The 18,504-nt window shown below is 39.5% G+C and overlaps 1 protein-coding gene across 2 annotated transcripts in view; it reads left to right on the top strand.

Annotated features, from left to right (window-relative positions):
- The first annotated feature begins 551 nt into the window (after positions 1-551).
- The window catches only part of PLPP1 (phospholipid phosphatase 1), an 88,882-nt gene continuing 70,929 nt past the window's right edge, over positions 552-18,504 (top strand). The window contains exon 1 of one of the 2 annotated variants that reach the window (XM_027041915.2): positions 552-957. In XM_027041915.2, coding sequence (XP_026897716.1) covers positions 900-957 — 58 coding nt within the window. In that variant the 5' untranslated portion in view covers positions 552-899. The remainder of the gene's footprint in view (positions 958-18,504) is intronic. The other variant, XM_027041908.2, reaches the window with a different exon arrangement.

Below are 18,504 nucleotides of genomic sequence, written 5' to 3'. Positions count from 1 at the left end.
CATATTAATACTGAGCTCAGCCAGGCCAGACTTGAAGGCCTAGGTGCAATCCTAGACAAGTAGAAGGTTCAGAGGAGCCTAAGCAACGCTAGGACAAATGTTTTGTCACTGCCTATCTTGGACCTCTTTATTATCCAATCCCTATGGATGAGGATGGCTGGCAGGGAGCCGACGCTCTAGGATCGAGGGTCTGGAGTCTAGCTCTCCCTCCCAGGCAGGAGTAACCGGCTGCCAGAGCTAAGGAGACCACGTCCCGCGACCACCGGACCCACGCGGGTCGGAGCAACGCCCCTTGCCTCAGACCCGAGGTGCCCCCAGAGTCGGCCCAACAGGCAGTGCAACCCACTTCAGGGGCGGGCCCTGCAGGTCGGGCGGGGCGGGGCGGGGCCGGCACCCTTTATTTGCTGGTGCTCTTGGGCGGGGTTCCAGGCCCCGCCCCACCGCCCGTTACTGGCCGCATAGTCTCCATTTCCCTCCCCTCAGCCAGCGAAGGCCGGCGCTGGTCGGTCCAGCTCTGCCCAGCGGGAGGGGCCGAGCCCGCGTTCCTCCTCCCTACGGGTTTCAACCTTAAAGCACGAGTCCTGACGCTCCGCCTGTTGGAAAGGGTGCCGGGATCCGGACAGCAATCTGCCAGGGCAGGCCAGGGCCTACCGAAGAGGGCCTGAGACCAGGGAGCAGCCCCAGCTGGCACGCGAGCGTCTCGGCGGGTGAGAGCTGCGAGGGCAGGGGTCCCGGGCGCCATTGCTGGCCGCCAGAGCGCCGCCCGGACCTATTCCGCCCTCAGCTGCTCTGTCCGCGCCGGGAGGAGCCGTAGCTCGGGGTCGTCGCCACCCACTGGCCCCGTGTCGTAAATCGTGTGCTTCATCTACCGCGCGCTGCGGGCCGTTGGGACCGAGACCATGTTTGACAAGACGCGGCTGCCGTACGTGGCCCTTGATGTGCTCTGCGTATTGTTGGGTACGTACGCGCCGCCGGCCTGAGGGGCGTGTGCGTGCGAGCCCGGGGTGGGGTGCCCCGGTGGGTACGGGCGTGTGTCTTCTGGGAGGGGACTCGCCGAGAATTGCCCACGGGCGTGGGGGCGGGTGTGTGTTTCTGACGCGCGCACCTTTGCGGGGCGAGACTAGGGGGACGGCTTCCGCAGCCCGGGGATCCCGCTTTGCAGCCTGCACCTCGGTCCGTCTGTGGCTCCCACTGTCTTGTCTGTCGCCCGCTGGTGTGCTGAGCCTAGCCCTGCTTGGACGCTGTTCACGTCTCTGCGCTCCGTCCCTTGCTCCTGTCCTCTGTTTCCCGTTCCACTTCCAGCAGAGCCGGGTGGGCTCCTCCCCTCTCTGCTGTAGGGAAGCCCGGTCACTGGCACGTCAGGATCTGTAGAGACACTGGAGGTTTGATTCACTGGGTATTCTCAGTAATAGGCGCCCCGCCTGGTTTATCTTACTTGTGGGAAGCAGTTTAATTTTTCGTCTATAAAAGACTAGAACCTTCCTAATTAGAAGGTGTTACCAGGTTGTAAATTGTCAGGTTGCAAGTAGGTGTGAGGATGCCAAATTTCTGCCTATGGATCTGAAGAAACTGGCTGTTTGGTTGTGTATGCGCGCGTGCTCCAGACCTGCTGTTTCCTTCTCTGTACAGACCTTGCCATGGTGTAGCTTTCCATCTCCTGTGACAGCCCACAAGGAGCACTACACATTCTTTGGCTGCAGCAATTCTGGCGTTGGCTTCCTAATGGAAGAGTTCATTTCTGGGGCTTCAGGTTCCCAATTGCTCCTTGCTTTTGACAAGAAAGAATTGAAGTCATCTGGATAAGGGATAGGCATCTGGATAAAGGATTGGAAGGAATAACTTTCACCTTTTTAATATGTATTGTGTGTAAGGTAATATGTTGAGAACTATTTAGACGTTGTGGGGGAAAACACACAAACAAACAAACAAACAAAAAAGCAAGAAGACCTGCTCGAGGTTTGGGTAGCCAGAGTCAGGTATCAAAGTAATGGTACTGGCAACACCTCAGTGTTGGAGATCTGTGACTGTGGCATCCTTGGTGCAGGTGTGCATAATGGCTTTCACCGATAGGAAATATCCCCGATTTGAATCCAGTTTTCCACTTTTCCTGCCTCAAACCTGACCATTTAGGCGGCTGCAGTCTTGCTGAATTCTTATAAATTCTGTTTCCTCTTTTTTGAGGTAAAATCCCTGTATTATTTATGAAATATTTTTATTGTTGACTGAGAGCTCTTTTAGAGCTCCACAGTGAATTTTTGGAGTTAAGTTCAGAAAAGAGAAACAGAATTTGGAACACTATATTTTATAGAAACAGAAGTAATTCTTTCTCTCTTTCTTTTTTTTCCTCCTCAACCCCTTTGGAGCACTAATTCTTCAAATGTCAAAACATACTAATAACTACATTAAATATATTGAAATTTATTTACGATGAAAAATTTACCTTTGGTGAAGACATTAAATTTTATTGCAGTTTTAGATTTTTCTTTTTTTCTTTTAATTCCAGTGTAATTAACATACAGTGTTATATTAGTTTCAGGTGTACAGTATAGTGATTGAACAATTCCATATATTTCACCGTGCTCATTATGATAAATGTACTCTTAATCCCTTTCACTTGTTTCACTGATCTCACTACCTACCTCTCCTCTGGTAAGATGTTAAATTTTAAAATGTGCTAAAGCACAGTGTCACTAGGGCATTGTTAAATGTCACATATATTTTAGTGAAGGGAGAGGAAAATGTTTGGTCACAAGTAGTTTTGATAATTCCAATATATTGGATATTACCTGCCATTGCCACAAATTGTGTACTCTCAGAATTATATATCTATTTCCTCTTCTCCCTTGTGAGAGTTAATAATTTGTAAAACAAATGTCATGTTTTTTTCTGTGGGCCAAGCACTGTACTAGGATAAGTGAAACCTCATACTGCTTTAAGTTAACCAAAGTTAATATTAATATACACAGTCATATGGTAGGTCTATGTTTTGTTTCTGTGTTTTTAAATTCATCTAAATGGAGAACCCATTTGTAGTACGGTTTTATAAATTATAAGTCCTTCTGGTCTGTGTTTTCAACATGATGCAAATATCACATAATTGTACTGTAGAGGTAATAACAGTTTTATTGCTATAATTTTATTGACCTGACATTTTCAGGATTTATGATGGCTTTCAAAAAGATGAAATTGTGTTTTTGATTTTAAGTGTTTTTAATGGTTTTGGGAAAAACTTGCTTTGGGGGCTTAGGGATTAAGTATGTTTTAGAAAAAGATACCTGGTCTATTGAAACATGTTTTATCTGTTATTGTATTGCTCAAGTTTCTTTTAAAGTAATTCAGAAGATTTTCATGATGAGCCCAAAATTCCCTTTCCCTAAATAGAAAATGAAGTACTAATTTATTTTAATTTGGTAGATAAGATGACGTTAAATTTAACAATGTCAACTCTCCATTACAAACAGCAATGAAGGTGCTGGGATACAAAACTTTTTCATACTGGGTTTTGGAAGGCAATACATTTTTATAGCAAATTCACCTCTTGGAGTCTAAAGGTTATTTTAAATTTGGCTTTTATTCACTTTACTGACACCAGGAGATTGACAGACTAAAATTATGGTAGCTTGAAGAGGGTTATCAATTTGGAATTAACTTTATTCTTTTTCTGTGGAGTATATACAGTTAAGAGTTGCCTATACCAACAAAAAGATGATTAAACACTTCTTAAATACAGGGTTATATGAAAGTGACTCATAATTATAATGTGAATATGTTCCAGGTTCTGTTAATGACCACCCCAACATCATACAGTATATCCATTTTAATTTGATGATGTAACATGATTGTGTCACATGACTACTTTATAATTTTATGGAGTGTGATGTCTGTTGAAGTGATCATTAAACATGTGCTGTGTGTGTTTCTACCTCTCAGTCATGTTTATCATGCAAAACATGAATTCCTCCATCTCATAAACCAAATGATGAGTTTCTTCGGTGGATCTGGTGAGTTCTTAGAAAAAGTCAGAATTTTGAGATATAATGTGTATTTGAAATGGAGCATAGTCTTGCCATTTTTCTCTAGATCTTTTGATGATGAGTTCTGTCACTGTAGAAAAGACTGGCTGTAAGTATCTAAGCACACAAGAAAAGCTGCTGGATAGGAAATGATAGCAGGCTGGTATGAAGGGAACTATGTTTTTGCTCATTGTGTTAAATGATGTCCTGAATAAAACTTACTAGTGTTTAATTTCTGAGAGTCATTCCACATTTTATCCCCTGTGGCATAACGCTGCCAGTTATGGACGCTGAGTCCACTGATGGATTCAGTGCACAGAGGTTGAAGGCTGATTCTGTCAGGTGCATGTTAGGTGCTAGGGATTCAAAGTTGATTAAGACAATCCTTGCCCTAAAGGAGTTCAGGGTCTAATGAAGGACAAATAAACGGCTTATAGTACATCCTGATAAGCGTAATAATTGAGGTATGGAATAGGTGCCCTTTGAGTACAGAGAAGGGACTTGTCTTAGACCTGATCCATTGCAAATAAATGGTTTGTCTGTTTATCCTTAGGGATGCAGAAGGGACAAAAATTACCTAGAATTACTTTTAGAATCTTTTTTTTCTTGCCCACCTTGATGTAGGGCAGTAGAAACCCTACATATATGACTTTTTTGTAGACAGTTCCATGGTGTCTAAAAGATTTAGGAGGAACTGGCAAAAACTTTTTGTATACTTGTGTTTTGCTCTGTGGCAATCATTTAGAATACCTTTTTGTGCTCCACATTCTCCTTTTGCCCCTCCAGATCTGTTCTCCACCTTTATCTGTGCTCTGGGAAGCAGATTCTGTGAGTTGTATCAACTGACCTCTTGGTTTATGGTTTCTGGTTTGCCTTGGTTGGTGGTGTGTCAGTAGGAGGCCTGGAAGAGCCAGTTCCTTCCTGCTGGATTTGTGTTGCTAAAACCGTTCTGTGTTTTGTGAGTAGGTCACAGCTTCTATTAAATGGCCCTCTTCTGCCAGCCAGCCACAGTTACAGATCTTTCTGGGTTCTGGTAACCCCTTACTTGCCCCTTTAGGCCTAGTGATGATAATGGCTTCCTGATGTTGCTGGCTGGGAGTTTTCCACCATCCCTTGCTGCTTTTCTTAAATCCTGCCTCTGCTTTTGAAGATGGTTCCTTCATTAAATTCTGTTGAATACCTTTTTTGAATGTGCTTTTTTTTTTGTTTGTTTGTTTTGCTTGGGCCCTACTGATAACATTCATCCATGTCCAAAACAGATCTGAGGTAGCAACATTCATCCATGTCCAAAACAGATCTGAAGTAGCTTCCCTTTCTTCACTAACATCAGTTACAGCTGCCCATTATAGCAGGTGCAGACAGGAGCTCGTGGGCTCCAATGTTGGCTTTCTTGGAAGAGAGGTTGGTCATAGTTTCCTTACCATGCTCCAAATGTGGTATCATCATTATGCCAAATCGTAGTCAATAGATTAAGAATAAAATCTGGCAGCAAAAAACTGGCAGCTGATGATAGTAGGTGGTTGTGGAATCCCTGTTACTTATTCTTCCCTAGTAATTATCTCAATATGATGTCATATGTCATTGCTGTAATACTGACATCTGCACCTTAAGTATTACCTCTGAAGAGTGATTCCCTTTCCTTTCCCTCATTCTGGACCCCTTTCTCAAGGGGAAAAAAAAATTAAATATTTAGTGAAAGATTTTCACTTGCTAAATAGTTTGCAGCATATTGTGCCTTCCCTTTTCTCCTGACATTCATTCATTCATTCATTCTTGAACATGTGTTTGCTTAGGTGCCTGGCATCATGTTGGATGCTGAAGATAAAAATAAATAAATAGGACAAAATGCTTACCTGATCACTAGCCATTTCAACCTCTGTTAACATGTATTTATTTTTACAATGTTTTTTTAAATTTATTTTTATTTTTTTAAATGTTTATTTTTGAGAGAAAGAGAGAGAGCACAGGTGGGGGTGTGGGCAGAGAGAGAGAGGAGACACAGAATCTGAAGCAGGCTCTAGGCTCTGAGCTGTTTGCACAGAGCCCATCGCAGAGCTCGAACTCATGAACTTTGAGGTCATGACCTAGATGAAGTCACATGCTTAGCCAATGGAGCCCTGGGAGCCCCTATTTATTTATTTTAGAGAAGAGAGTGTGCACCTGTGTAAGTGAATGCAGGGGGTGGGACACAGAGACAGAGGGAGAGAGGGAATCCCAAGCCAACTTGGTGATGTCAGCACAGAGCCCTATGTAGGGCTCAAACCCACAAATTGTGAGTTCATGACCAGAGCTAAAATGAAGAGACACACCCTTAACCAACTGAGCCACCCAGAACTTCCTTTATTAACTTTTATTAAGCAAACCTCTTTTGCTTCTGATGAAAGGTCACTGGGTTTGTGTTTTTTTCATATAACTTTTCTATTCCCAGCTACAGAGAGAGGGATGGAATCTCAAAAAATGATCAAAAATTTGTTAAACTGGCATATTCTTTTGTTAGACTGGAATCCTGCCGCAAGAGTTTTTCTACCTTTAAATGGCCAGTTTTGAACAAAAGCAGAGACCTGGAAGAAATTGCTACTGTTTGACTCCAGTTGGTTTTATACAGTTGAATTTTAACTTTAATTTACCTTGCTTGGAATAAAGTATGGAAATGTTTAGAGAATGTTCTTCTCCATAGATTTTATGAACTGTAAATTCTTCATTTATATTCTCTTTGAATTACATCCCTTTGGAAACTCAGGGGCGTGCTATGGATCTTGATTACTCTTTTTTTGTTTAGTCATTTTTGGCTGAGCTCTACCAAAGTTTCCTATGTATGCTCAGCTTGGGGGATTTTTTTTTTTTTTTTATTCTCTTGGATAAGAAACTGAAGTTTAAGTTGTTATTGTTTACCCTAGTAAAAAAGAGAATTTGGAAGAAAGTCACTAAACTCCCAGATTTTAAGTGAACCAGTTAAAATATAGCTTCAATTTTATGGAAAGGAATTTGGAATGTTAATTGTCTGCTTCCTCCTAATTTAGGTGGCTTAATTCAGCATTTGGGATGGAAATACACAGTCTCTGTAATAAGCTAGTTAAGGATTACATAGACACTGTCTTGTCTGATTTTCATTTTAAAAAGCATTCACCATTCAGATATTATGAACAGTGGATACAAGTAGCTTTCTCTTCTCTTCCTCCTCCTTTACTTCTTCCCTTCAGCCTTCTTGCTGTCTAGGTTTAAAGCCTAGATGGCTTATAATTTTTTGTTTGTTTTGTCTTTTAATTAAAACTAGTCTAACATTGGAAATGTCTTGTTTTTTATAAACAATTTTCCTTTAAAATATTAGAGAGGCAGCATAGTCTAACGATGATCTCTGGATCCAAATTGCTTTACATTTCACTTCCTCCATTTACTAACTGTGTGACCTTGGGCAGTTTTCTTCTTTGTGCCTCTCTTTGCTAATAAAAGTACCTACCTTATATGGTTGTTGTGAAGCTTAAGTGAGTTGTATGTAAAGAGCTTAGAGCAGTGTCTTGCACTTAATGTGCGTGATACATTTGTGAAATAAAATCAATCTTCTGTAATCCTACTAACTGTAACAAAATTATTTTCATAGCAGTAACATCAGCTAGTTTTGTATTAGGGGCAAAAACACTCTCAAACTTTGAAACATTTCTGATGCATACTCATAGAATGTCTTTGAAGCTTACAGAGCATATTGAAATAGTAGTGTTGTATCAGTCATGTGTAAAAGCCACATATATGATCTCCAAGTAGTGGTAATCCCAGCAGTGGTGGAAATTAATCTGTATAGGTCTGTGGTAGATAGTAATTAAACAAATAAAAAAACTTTATACCATGCTAAGTCCTGAATTTCACCTTAATCAAGAAAATGGAGTTATCTGTACTCTGAGTCACCTTCACTACTTTTATTGTCTAGGCCATGGAAATGGTCATTCCCTATAAAAAGTGAACTTCATATTTTCAAAATTTGTGAATGGCCTTCATTGTACATCCTCATTTGTGCAAATTCTGTTATTTGAATTCTCTGCAGTTAAATGGACAACAAACAATTGTTGTGTAATACCTCTCCATACCCTCCTCTCCATCTTTTTAATTTTTTTCATTTATTATATTCTTTAAATTAAAAAATTTTTTTTAATTCAGGAGTAGAATTTAGTGATTTATCACTTAAATACAATACCTACTGCTCATCACAAGTGCCCTCCTTAATGCCTATCACCCATTTAGCCCATCCTCCCATCCGTCTTTCCTCCAGCAACCCACAGTTTCTTCTGTCTAGTTAAGAGTCTCTTTTGGTTTGCGTTACTCTTTGTTTTTATCTTATTTTATTTTTCCTTCCCTTATGTTCAACTGTTTTGTTTCTTAAATTCTACATATGAGTGAGATCATACGGTATTTGTCTTTCTCTGACTGACTTTTCTGCTTAGCATAATACACTCTAGTTCCATCCACGTGGTTGCAAATGGCAAGGTTTTATTCTTTTTGATGGTTGAGTAATATTCCATTGTATATACATCCACATTTTTATCCATTCATCAGTCGATGGACATTAGGGCTCTTTCCTTTACTCTTGCTTTTTTCAGTCAGGTGTTTCTTTTGATGTATATTAATGTGAAATTTGTGTGTGTGTGTGTGTGTATAGATGTGTGTGAGAACAGTATTAAGTTTTTTAAATATTTGACTTTGCATTATCTTTATTAAGCACCTATAATGTGCTTAATACAATGTTAGTAGCTATAAATATTACTGTAAAAAAGATAACATTTCTAAACTAATATTTAAGACAGTTACAGATGTTTGTAAATGGCATGAAAGAGTTCAAACAAGGTAGAAGAGTGTCAGACAGTGGAGGGTGTCAATCTCAAAGAAGGCTTCTCTGAGGAGGTGATACTTGAATTAAGATTTAAGGATGAAAATAAGGAGGGTATGGGGGAACTGGAAGAAGATGATTCCAGATGATTCCAGGCACAGGGAAGAGCAAGTGTTGAGGGCCAAATGATGAAGAGCATTTTGTAACAGGAAAGAGGCCATTGTGACTGGAATATAGTATGCATCCATGGTATTCTTCCATTTCTTTTTAAAATTTTTGTATTAAAAAAATTTTTTTTTGTTTATTTTTAAGAGAGACAGAGACAGAATGCGAGTGGGTTAAGGGCAGAGAGAGAGGGAGACACAGAAGCAGAAGCAGGCTCCAGGCTCTGAGCTGTCAGCAGAGTCTGATGCAGGGCTCGAACCCATGGACCATGAGATCATGACCTGAGCTGAAGTCAGACACTTAACTGACTGAGCCACCCAGGTGCTCCAATTTCTTTCTTCCCTACTCTTCTCTTCTCTTCTCTTCTCTTCTCTTCTCTTCTCTTCTCTTCTCTTCTCTTCTCTTCTCTTCTCTTCTCTTTTGGAGAAAGGGAGAGAGAACATGAGTGGGGGAGGAGCAGAGGGAGAGAGAGTGAGGGAATCTTAAGCAGGCTCCATACCCATTGCAGAGCCTGACTTGGAACTTGATCCCAGGACCATGAGATCATGACCAGAGCCAAAATCAAGAATCTGGTGCTTAACTGACTGAGCCACCCAGACCCCTCTCCGTGGTATTCTTAATAGTGAATTTTGTAACCAACTTCTAAATGTCAAAGTGGATAATAATAATAACTGACATTTGTTTAGTGATTACTAGGCCCTGTGTGGCCTGTAAGGTCTCTTAACAACTTGCTCAGGGAGGGTAGTTTGGTCATCTCTATTCTGTAGGTGATAGAACTGAGGCCTAGAATATTTGGGAAACTCTCCCAATGGAACCCAGCCAAGAAGTGATATAATTGGGAATTGGGAAATGGATTTTTAAGGATTATAACTTTTGAATGCAAATTGGTCAATATTTAAGAAAGGTACTAATAAATGGAGAAGTTGACAAAGGAGAGGTTTAGGAGATTAGTTGATTGTAAAAACAATGATTATTTTTAGGTAGCCTAACTGTTTTATGACTATCTTAATTCTATATGATGTGCCTTCAGAATCCATTTCTACCTAACGATATTTTGAGCATGTGCCTGCTACCCAAAGGAGGCACTTTAATTTTTCATAACTCAAATTCCTAACTACTACTAAGAGTTTGCCAAGACAGCATATCATCCTTGAATTTGCCCTGTTAAGTAACATACCCACAGACTTTTTTTTCAGGTAGCATTGTTGGCATTTCTATACAGGAAAGGAAGACTTTTGGTCTTCACTATATTTCATGGGAGTCATGTGTGTAGAGTTCAGAGTCACCTTTGGGAACTCATTACAGCGGATATAGTTAGAATCTCATGGTTTAGTTCTCATTTGTCACTGTTTGGAAATGTTTCCTGAGTCTTTTTCAGGGTGGGGTGCCCAGGAAAATGACATATAGGAAATGTGTCCTAGATGAGCTCTTGAGTTAATTGGCAGCTTGTTAAGTGAGGTTCTGCCTTGCCTTTTGGTACATTTACATCAGCAGTAAGAGAGATGGGTTGACTGCCTAGGCGCTTGAGGGGTAAATGAGGAAAAGAGAAGAAAAACATTACTCATTGAATGCCTAAACGAATCTTTTGTAAATTTCTTACATAAACTCAGGCAATCATCATAAAGCTCTGAGGTTTTAGCCTTACTTTATGTCACAGCATTGGAATACAAAAATGGGTGAAAAAAGTAAACAAAAGCCTTGGTTCTCAAATAGCTCTTGTTTACTGTGGAAGACAGACTCATAAGAAACAGTGACAATACTGTATAGTAAGTTGAATGCCCGATATTTCCTAGCTCTGAGGTTACTAAGAGTAAGACAGGGTCTCTACACTGAAGAGATATGCAAAGGCTTGTAAATGGAGATTGGTTGGTATCTTAATGAAGTCTATCTGTATTTCAAAATGATTTCTTCTTAAACGGTTGCTTTTACTTTCCAGCATAAATAATGTGCACCTTTGGGCACATTACTTTTGTCTGGTTCTAAATTCTGTAAATAATTCCTGTGGAAAGTTCAGGCCCCATTTGTATTGCTGGATAAAGACACAGGAGGTGGGTGTTCAGAAGGTGTGTGGCACATGGTAGGCATTCAAGTATTTGTTACATGAATGAATAGGCAATACACTTGAGTCAGCTACTCTTCCAGGGTTTGAATTCTAGACCCATCTATTAATAACTGTATGACACTGGGCAGGTCACTTCACCTCTATGAGTTTCGTCATCTAATGAAAAAGATGATGCTAACAGGGCATTTTTCATAGTGCTGTGAAATTAGCTGAGATAATGTATGAGACAATGTATATGAAGTGTTTAGCACAGTGAAGTGTTAAGCATAGTCCTGGCCTGTGCTGCTGTTATCATTATTAAACTAAAAACCACTTTGGTACCAGTGACCCAGTCTGTTATTTAAATTTAATATCATGTGCTGGTGACTCTTCTTTTGGAGCATTATTTAGTGTTCTAGTTTCAGTTAAAAATTGTTTTTTCTTAACGATTATTTATTTTTGAAAGAGAGAGACAGAGGATGAGCAGGGGAGGGGCAGAAGGAGAGGGAGACACAGAATCTGAAGTAGGCTCCAGGCTCAGAGCCTGAGTTGGGGCTCAAACTCATGAACTGTGAGATCATGACCTGAGCCAAAGTCAGATGCTTAACTGACTGAGCCACCCAGGCATCCCTAGTTTCAGTTTAAATGACATTGACATTGGAAACTGGTTTATATTTCAGTTTTTAGTGCCCAGATCACTTTGGGAAATGTTTTTATTACTTCTAACCTATTTCTCAGTGGAATCAGCTCACAAAGATCTTCTGATTTTGCTTCTAGGTGAGCAATATTCCCACAACTCATAGGCAAGGTACCCAAATGAATGTGGCTGGAGAGAGAACAGTGTAATAGAATAGATGTGTGAACTAGTAATAGCATGGTTTGGATAGTCTTAACTCCTCTTAGTACCCATTTCCTAAAACATGGAGGTTTTATTTGTTAAATATAAACTTATCAAGACCCAACTTGAGGTTGAAGGAGCTAAACATAACCAGTTCTCATCATAACTTCTTTTCATCAATAAGATTTTGTATTTTCTTCTTTCCAGAGTTTAAGAAATCGGTATATATATATAGTGATCACACCCATCTGCAGTGTTCTGAGATAGTCCTAACTTTAGGTATAGCCTTCTTCAGAGAGACAGTTTGTTAAATATATGACCAAATGTAATTAAAATTCATACTTTTATGATATTTAACTTAAAAACTATGTTTTTGGGGCACCTGGGTGTCTCGGTTAAACGTTGGACTCTTGATTTCCTGATCTCATGGTTTGTGAGTTTGAGCCCTGAGTCAGGCTCTGTGCTGATAGCATTGAGCCTGTTTGGGATTCTCTATTTCCTTGTCTCTCTGCCCTTCGCCGATTCATACTCTGTCTCAAAATAAATAAACTTAAAAAAAAAAAAAGTAAATAAACTTAAAAAAAAGCTCTTGAGTTTTCAGTCAGCATGCACAGCTGTCATCAGAAGGACAAAGGTAGTTTTCACACTAATGTGTGAAGAACATAAAATAGCTTGTTAATTATTAAATTCCCCCTCAAAAATAAGTAAGTAAAATTTTAAAAAACCTGTTTTTAAAAAAAAAACATAGTTTTTCAAATGACATCGTAATTTGATTTGGAAAATATACCTAGCATAGTTAGGCAGTGTAGCAGAAGCAAGTGATGTTTATTGTATTTTACTTTTTTTTTTTTTTTCAAATGGCGTGGATAAGAGAAAGGAATTTTAAATGGACTCCTTTCCAAATATGTATTGTTTCTGACTCAATGGCTCAGTTGGGAAAAGGTTTCTTCAACTGTGATGTTATCAAAACTTGCTAGGCAGGTTATGGGTAATATTCAACTTTATAGCTAGTGTTGGATATCTAAATTAATACTAACTTTATGTCTCACAGTATGAGTGAGAGTTTAAGTGCTGTCATTGAATGTAGTCTAATTATGAACCAAATCTAATTGCAAGTAAGTAAATTACCTTTTATGGAGATAGGTTTTTAAATGGGCCTTCCCCCTTGCTTAGGATTTGATATAGTGGAGGTTTTGTCGTGAGTGGCAATTTGTTTTTGTAACTTTATTTAAATACTTTAGAGTATGATCTAGCAGTGAAGGCAGTTGGTTTGGAAGTCAGATTCTGGTTTTGCTTCTGCTATTCTTTCTGATCACATGGGCAAGATCTCATGGGCTGCTTCATTTATTTATGTGTAATTTCTAATGAGAATAATATCTGCCTTGCCTCTCTCTCAGGATCACAGTGGTAAGCAAACCGTGCTGATTAAGAAGAGTCAGTTGCTGCAGAATATATTAACAGCTTTTGACACCAGTGGACTCAGGGTAGGAAGACAGAGAGCACATAGTATGCGAGGGGGTATTTTGAGCAACTGCAGCAGACCTGTAGGAGATCAATTATAAGTCTAGTCTGGTGAAGAATGGGGTGATTGTTATTGTCAGCAGAAAGTAGGAAAAAGCTGAAAACTGAAGTGTTTAGGAAGTAATGATAGGCACTGATACAAAGTAATGTAGACCACTCCCCCTCGTTTCCTCTTTTGCCACACTTAGGTACACAACTTTATCAGTGACCAGGTGGCTCATGAAATCCTGGAACTAGTTCGTTATTCTTGCCTTAGTCATACTGTGACAAATGGGAACATGTGCTACCTTGAAAAGCCATTGTAAAATATAATTTCGTCAGACTGAAATTTTAATGAAGGGATTTTTATTTTTTTAAAAAGGTGGAGATTAGTGTTCACCTACTATTTAATTAAAAAAGGAAAGAAACTACGATTTTAATGTAGTCTGCTGAATATCAGATTATTGTATCAGTAGTAGTTTGTCTTCAGTAAAGTCTGTCAGATTCTTTTGGCAAAGATCTAACACACCAAGGGAATCTCTTCTAACATTGTAATCGGCCTGTGCTATGCTCTATTCCGTTGACCTGCAGAATAATAAACAGGTGAGAGATGTTCCTTGAAATAGAGTAATTACATTTTCTAAGATTTTCAATTTTTCTCAGTACTAGTCTTGCAGTTCATTAGCTGATTAATCATTGGAATGGTAACACCTGAGTGTTACTGTGTAGCTGTAGCTGCCTGCCTGATGATTACTATGTGGGGCGTTGGGACCCATTGGACCCATTGGACAGGTAAGGAGTTTCATCTACCCTACAGCCATGGAAACTGAACATCAATTAGAAGTATGGCACCAGAATTAAGGTAACATGGCCAAAGTTATAAGAAAATCTTGACAAAATTGAGTACTATTTAAGAGCTTATTTTTTTGTTAGCTAATAATTAAAACATACATTTAAAAGCATTGAATTATTCAATAGCCATTACTGAAATTTTAAACTCAAGAGAGCCTCTTGATATGGCCCTGATGTGGGCTTTCGCTAAATAAATTTATTTTAATAAAAAGGGAGGCAAAAAGAATGAGGAAAAAGAAAAGAAAGGAGGTAAATATTGCTGGATGGTCTGTTTTTGCCTTCAAAGGGGAGTTCAGGAGAGGATGAAGCTTCCTCAATAGGAAGAAGATTGAGAAAATTAATCATGAGGATGTGTGCTTCACAAGGTCTGAGATTGCTTGCTGCCCAGTAAAAAGACTGTGGTGGAGATTCTGATTTTTCATTTGGAAAATATAAGGATCACATAAAATAGACAAAATTAATATAAAATTAATGAAGTAAAGAGCTGGCCTTTAAGTTGGTCAGTTAATTCAACCTATGTTTAGGATTTACTAAGGGAAAAAATCAGATTGCTGGAAAAATGCTGTGATAGTTACCATATTTCACGTCCTTGGACTTTTCATGATTACAAATGATATACTGGGATAGGGAGACTTTATAACTTGGTCGAGTATTTGTTAAGTTAAAGTCTTAGTAAAAGTAGAGGAGTTTGAAATTTTGAACTATCAGAAAGAACAAACAGTGAAATCTTACAATTCATACAGGTGCTAGCCATAGACATATTTCAGTGGATTATCTAAATGCAATGCAGTAGAAGGTGTTTATGTACTAGGAGATACAGACTTATTAATACTTAGTATAATAAAGGATGTGAATCATATCTGTGCATCCATCTTATAATTACCCAAAATAACAGACTGTTCCATTTTAAAGAAGTTAGAATGCAGGGTGTCTTACCTTGTAGTTTCAGTAGAACTTTATTTTAAAAAAAAATGTATTTTACGAATATAGGAAATGATTTCCATTTGTTTTTAGTAACATATAAAAGTTTTTAGAGATTTTTTTTTTTTGATTTATGGGATGCATTTTAAGTTAGGTGTGTGGACACTGGAAACATACAGGTTTGAGTTTGAATTCCACTTCTTTCACCTACAATTAGGGTAAATCACCCATGTTCACAGCTTCAGTTTCTTTATCTGAAAAGGGCTGGGTCTTTATCTGTATATTCTCTTAGGCTTATTTATTCTCCATTACATAGGAGTCATCTATTCCACAAGTATTTGTCCCTCACATGTTGTGTGCTACACTCTTAGAGGAGATGTGTATAATCAGACAAATAAATATAAAAATAAACTAATAAGTGCTATAAAGGAGAGAGATGGGTACTGTTAAGGTTTATAAAAAGTTTTGAATAGGGGCGCCTGGGTGGCTTGGTCGGTTGGGCGTCCGACTTCGGCTCAGGTCATGATCTCACGGTCCGTGGGTTCGAGCCCCGTGTCGGGCTGTGTGCTGACAGCTCAGAGCCTGGAGCCTGCTTCCGATTCTGTGTCTCCCTCTCTCTCTGCTCCTCCCCAGTTCATGCTCTGTCTCTCTCTGTCTCAAAAATAAATAAACGTTAAAAAAAAAAAAAGTTTTGAATAGAAGCATGGGGTAGCTTTTTAAAATGATGACTTTGGATATAGGGTAGAATAATAGATTAGGGCTGGAAAAGAATGGATTTAGGGAGATGAGTTAGGAAGCTGTTGAAATAGTCCAAGTGAGGAGCACCTGGGGGGTTCAGTTGGTTGGGCGTCTGGCTTTGGCTCAGGTCATGATCTCACAGTCTGTGAGTTCAAGCCCTGTGTTGGGTTCTGTGCCGGCAGCTTGGAGCGTGAAGCCTGCTTCGGATTCTGTGTCTCCCTCTCTCTCTGCCCCTTCCCCACTCACACTCTGTCTCTCTCTCAAAATAAAATTAAAAAATGTTAAAAAAAAAAAAAAGAAAGAAATAGTCCAAGTGAGATAATGGTAGTAAGACTAATGAGGGAGTGGTGCAGATGGAGAAAGGTGGATGGATTTAAGAAATATTTGGGAGGCAAAATGGACAGGTTTTGGTGAAACATAGAATGTGGGGAATCAGAGAGAGGGAGATAACAAGGATAGTTCTGAAAGTTCTGTCTTGTTCAATGGATGGATGTTAATTGCTGCCAGATAATGAGTTGGGGGGCATTAGATGAGAACGTGACCTGATATAGGAAGAGGGGTAGAGAAGAGAGAATGATTTTGGTTTTGAGCACCTTATGTTTAAGATGCTTTTGAGATTTTGAAGAGGAAGTCAAGTCCTTGTTTGCACAAATGGAGTAGTCTGAGGAGTAGTCTGAGTATGGGGAATCACTGGCATATTCATGGTAGTCAAAGTCGTAAAAATTGAAATCTCAAGCAGGAGTTATAAAGTGAGGAGAGAAGGTTTCAGACAGAGTTTTAAGAAACACCTGCATTTCAGATTGTTGGGAAGGAAGGAAGAACACAAGACTGAGAGGAAACCCTAATAACTCGGAGAATGTTTCCAGAAAGTCCAGTGAAGAGAGTGCTCCAAGGAGAGAGTCGTAACAATGTCTACATTCTCCTGAAATGTCAAGTAAGATAAAGTCTGTAAAGTGTCCAGTGGGTTTAGTTACACAAATGTCATTGATAGCCTTTTCTTATGTAAAGAAAGCAGTTTCCATATTTGAGTGGTCTGAGAAGTGGGTATTTGGTAAAGAAATGGAAATTGTGGGTATTGGTAATTACTTTAAAATGTTGGACTGAGAAAGGAGAGTATAGTAGAGAAGATTCCAAGCACTGGCCCTAGGAATCATTTCGGAGAGTGGGAGGAGATCAGTTAGGGGTATCAGCTGAAACACTAATAGGCTGGGATAATAGGTTCTTGTGGTTACCTATGACATGCTGGATGGGGAAGAATGATCTTGCCAGATACAGGAATACCTTTTTAAAAAAACAACTGAATTCCCAAGTGTGTGTGGTGAGGGGGAGGGTGGGGGGTAGGTGGGTTTTACACCTAATGTGGGGCTTGAGCCCAGGACCCTGAGATCAAGAGTCAAATGCTCTACTGACTGAGCCAGCCTGGAGCCCCTAGGAATACCATTTTTAGATATATGGTACTGTGTAAGAATTGTTGGACTTCTTAAAGAACCCTCTTTGTTGAGAAGAATGGATTACTTGGTATCCTTGTTTTCCAAGTAACTGTTACCAAGTATGGTGGAGTTTGGGATGTGGAGCCTGATAAACTTGGTTTCAAAATTCTGCTTTGCTATATATTCTTGATTTAGGTCACACAGATGGTTATTTAGTCCTGCCGAGCTTCAGTTTCTTGACTTGTGTGATGGAGAGAATACTGTCTACTTAATAGATTTGTTAGGGATGAGAATCTGTGTAAATAAAGCACCTAGTACTTTTTTTTTAAAGTTTATTAAAAATTTTTTTTCAGTGTTTATTTCTTTTTGAGAGAGAGAGACAGAGTGCAAGCAGGGGAGGGGCAGAGAGAGAGGGAGACACAGAATCCGAAGCAGGCTCCAGACTCCAAGCTGGCAGCACTGAGCCTGATGTGGAGCTTGAACTCATGAACCATGAGTTCATGATGTCAGCTGAAGTTGGATGCTTAACCAACTGAGCCACCCAGGTGTCTCTATTTTTGCGAGAGACAGAGACCATGTGAGTGGGGGAGGTGCAGAGAGAGAGAGGGAGAGAGAATTCCAAGCATGCTCTGCACTGTCAGCACAGAGCCCAATGCGGAGCTTGAACCCATGCATGAAAACATGAGATCATGACCCGAGCCGAAACCAGTGCCCCAAGCACCGAGTACTTATTAGGCACTCAAGAAACTAATGTCTGCGTGTCCTTTTTCTTGCTTCCCAACTAGCTGCTGTTTATTGTGTAGTTTCAGCATTGAATGTTTGCTCTTACTCATGAAGTAATACTTGGTGGGAGTACCTCCTTCAGTTTATCTTCTGTATAAAATAACTTGAGTGGCACAAACATACATTTTTGGGAAAATGGATATATGATTTGCTACTGCAGTAATCATAACCATTAAAAAAAGAATTTTACCAGTTTTTTTTTGACTTGTGTGCATTTAAAAAAAAGTGTGTGTGTGTGTGTGTCTTAAACAAAGCTTACTAATTTAGATATGCCACTTTGGTGACTTCCTGCCAAAGTAAGAGTTCTTATATTTTTCTTCAGAGACACATCTTAGTATGACTATTTTTAGTTTTTGGATCCTCGCCATTTGCCGTAATTTCAGACTAGACATGATGGATCCACATAA

Source organism: Acinonyx jubatus, chromosome A1 (assembly GCF_027475565.1).
Source record: "Acinonyx jubatus isolate Ajub_Pintada_27869175 chromosome A1, VMU_Ajub_asm_v1.0, whole genome shotgun sequence".
Taxonomy (NCBI): domain Eukaryota; kingdom Metazoa; phylum Chordata; class Mammalia; order Carnivora; family Felidae; genus Acinonyx; species Acinonyx jubatus.
The sequence above is the reverse complement of the archived record's forward strand: the minus strand, read 5'-3'. Positions and strand labels throughout refer to the sequence as shown.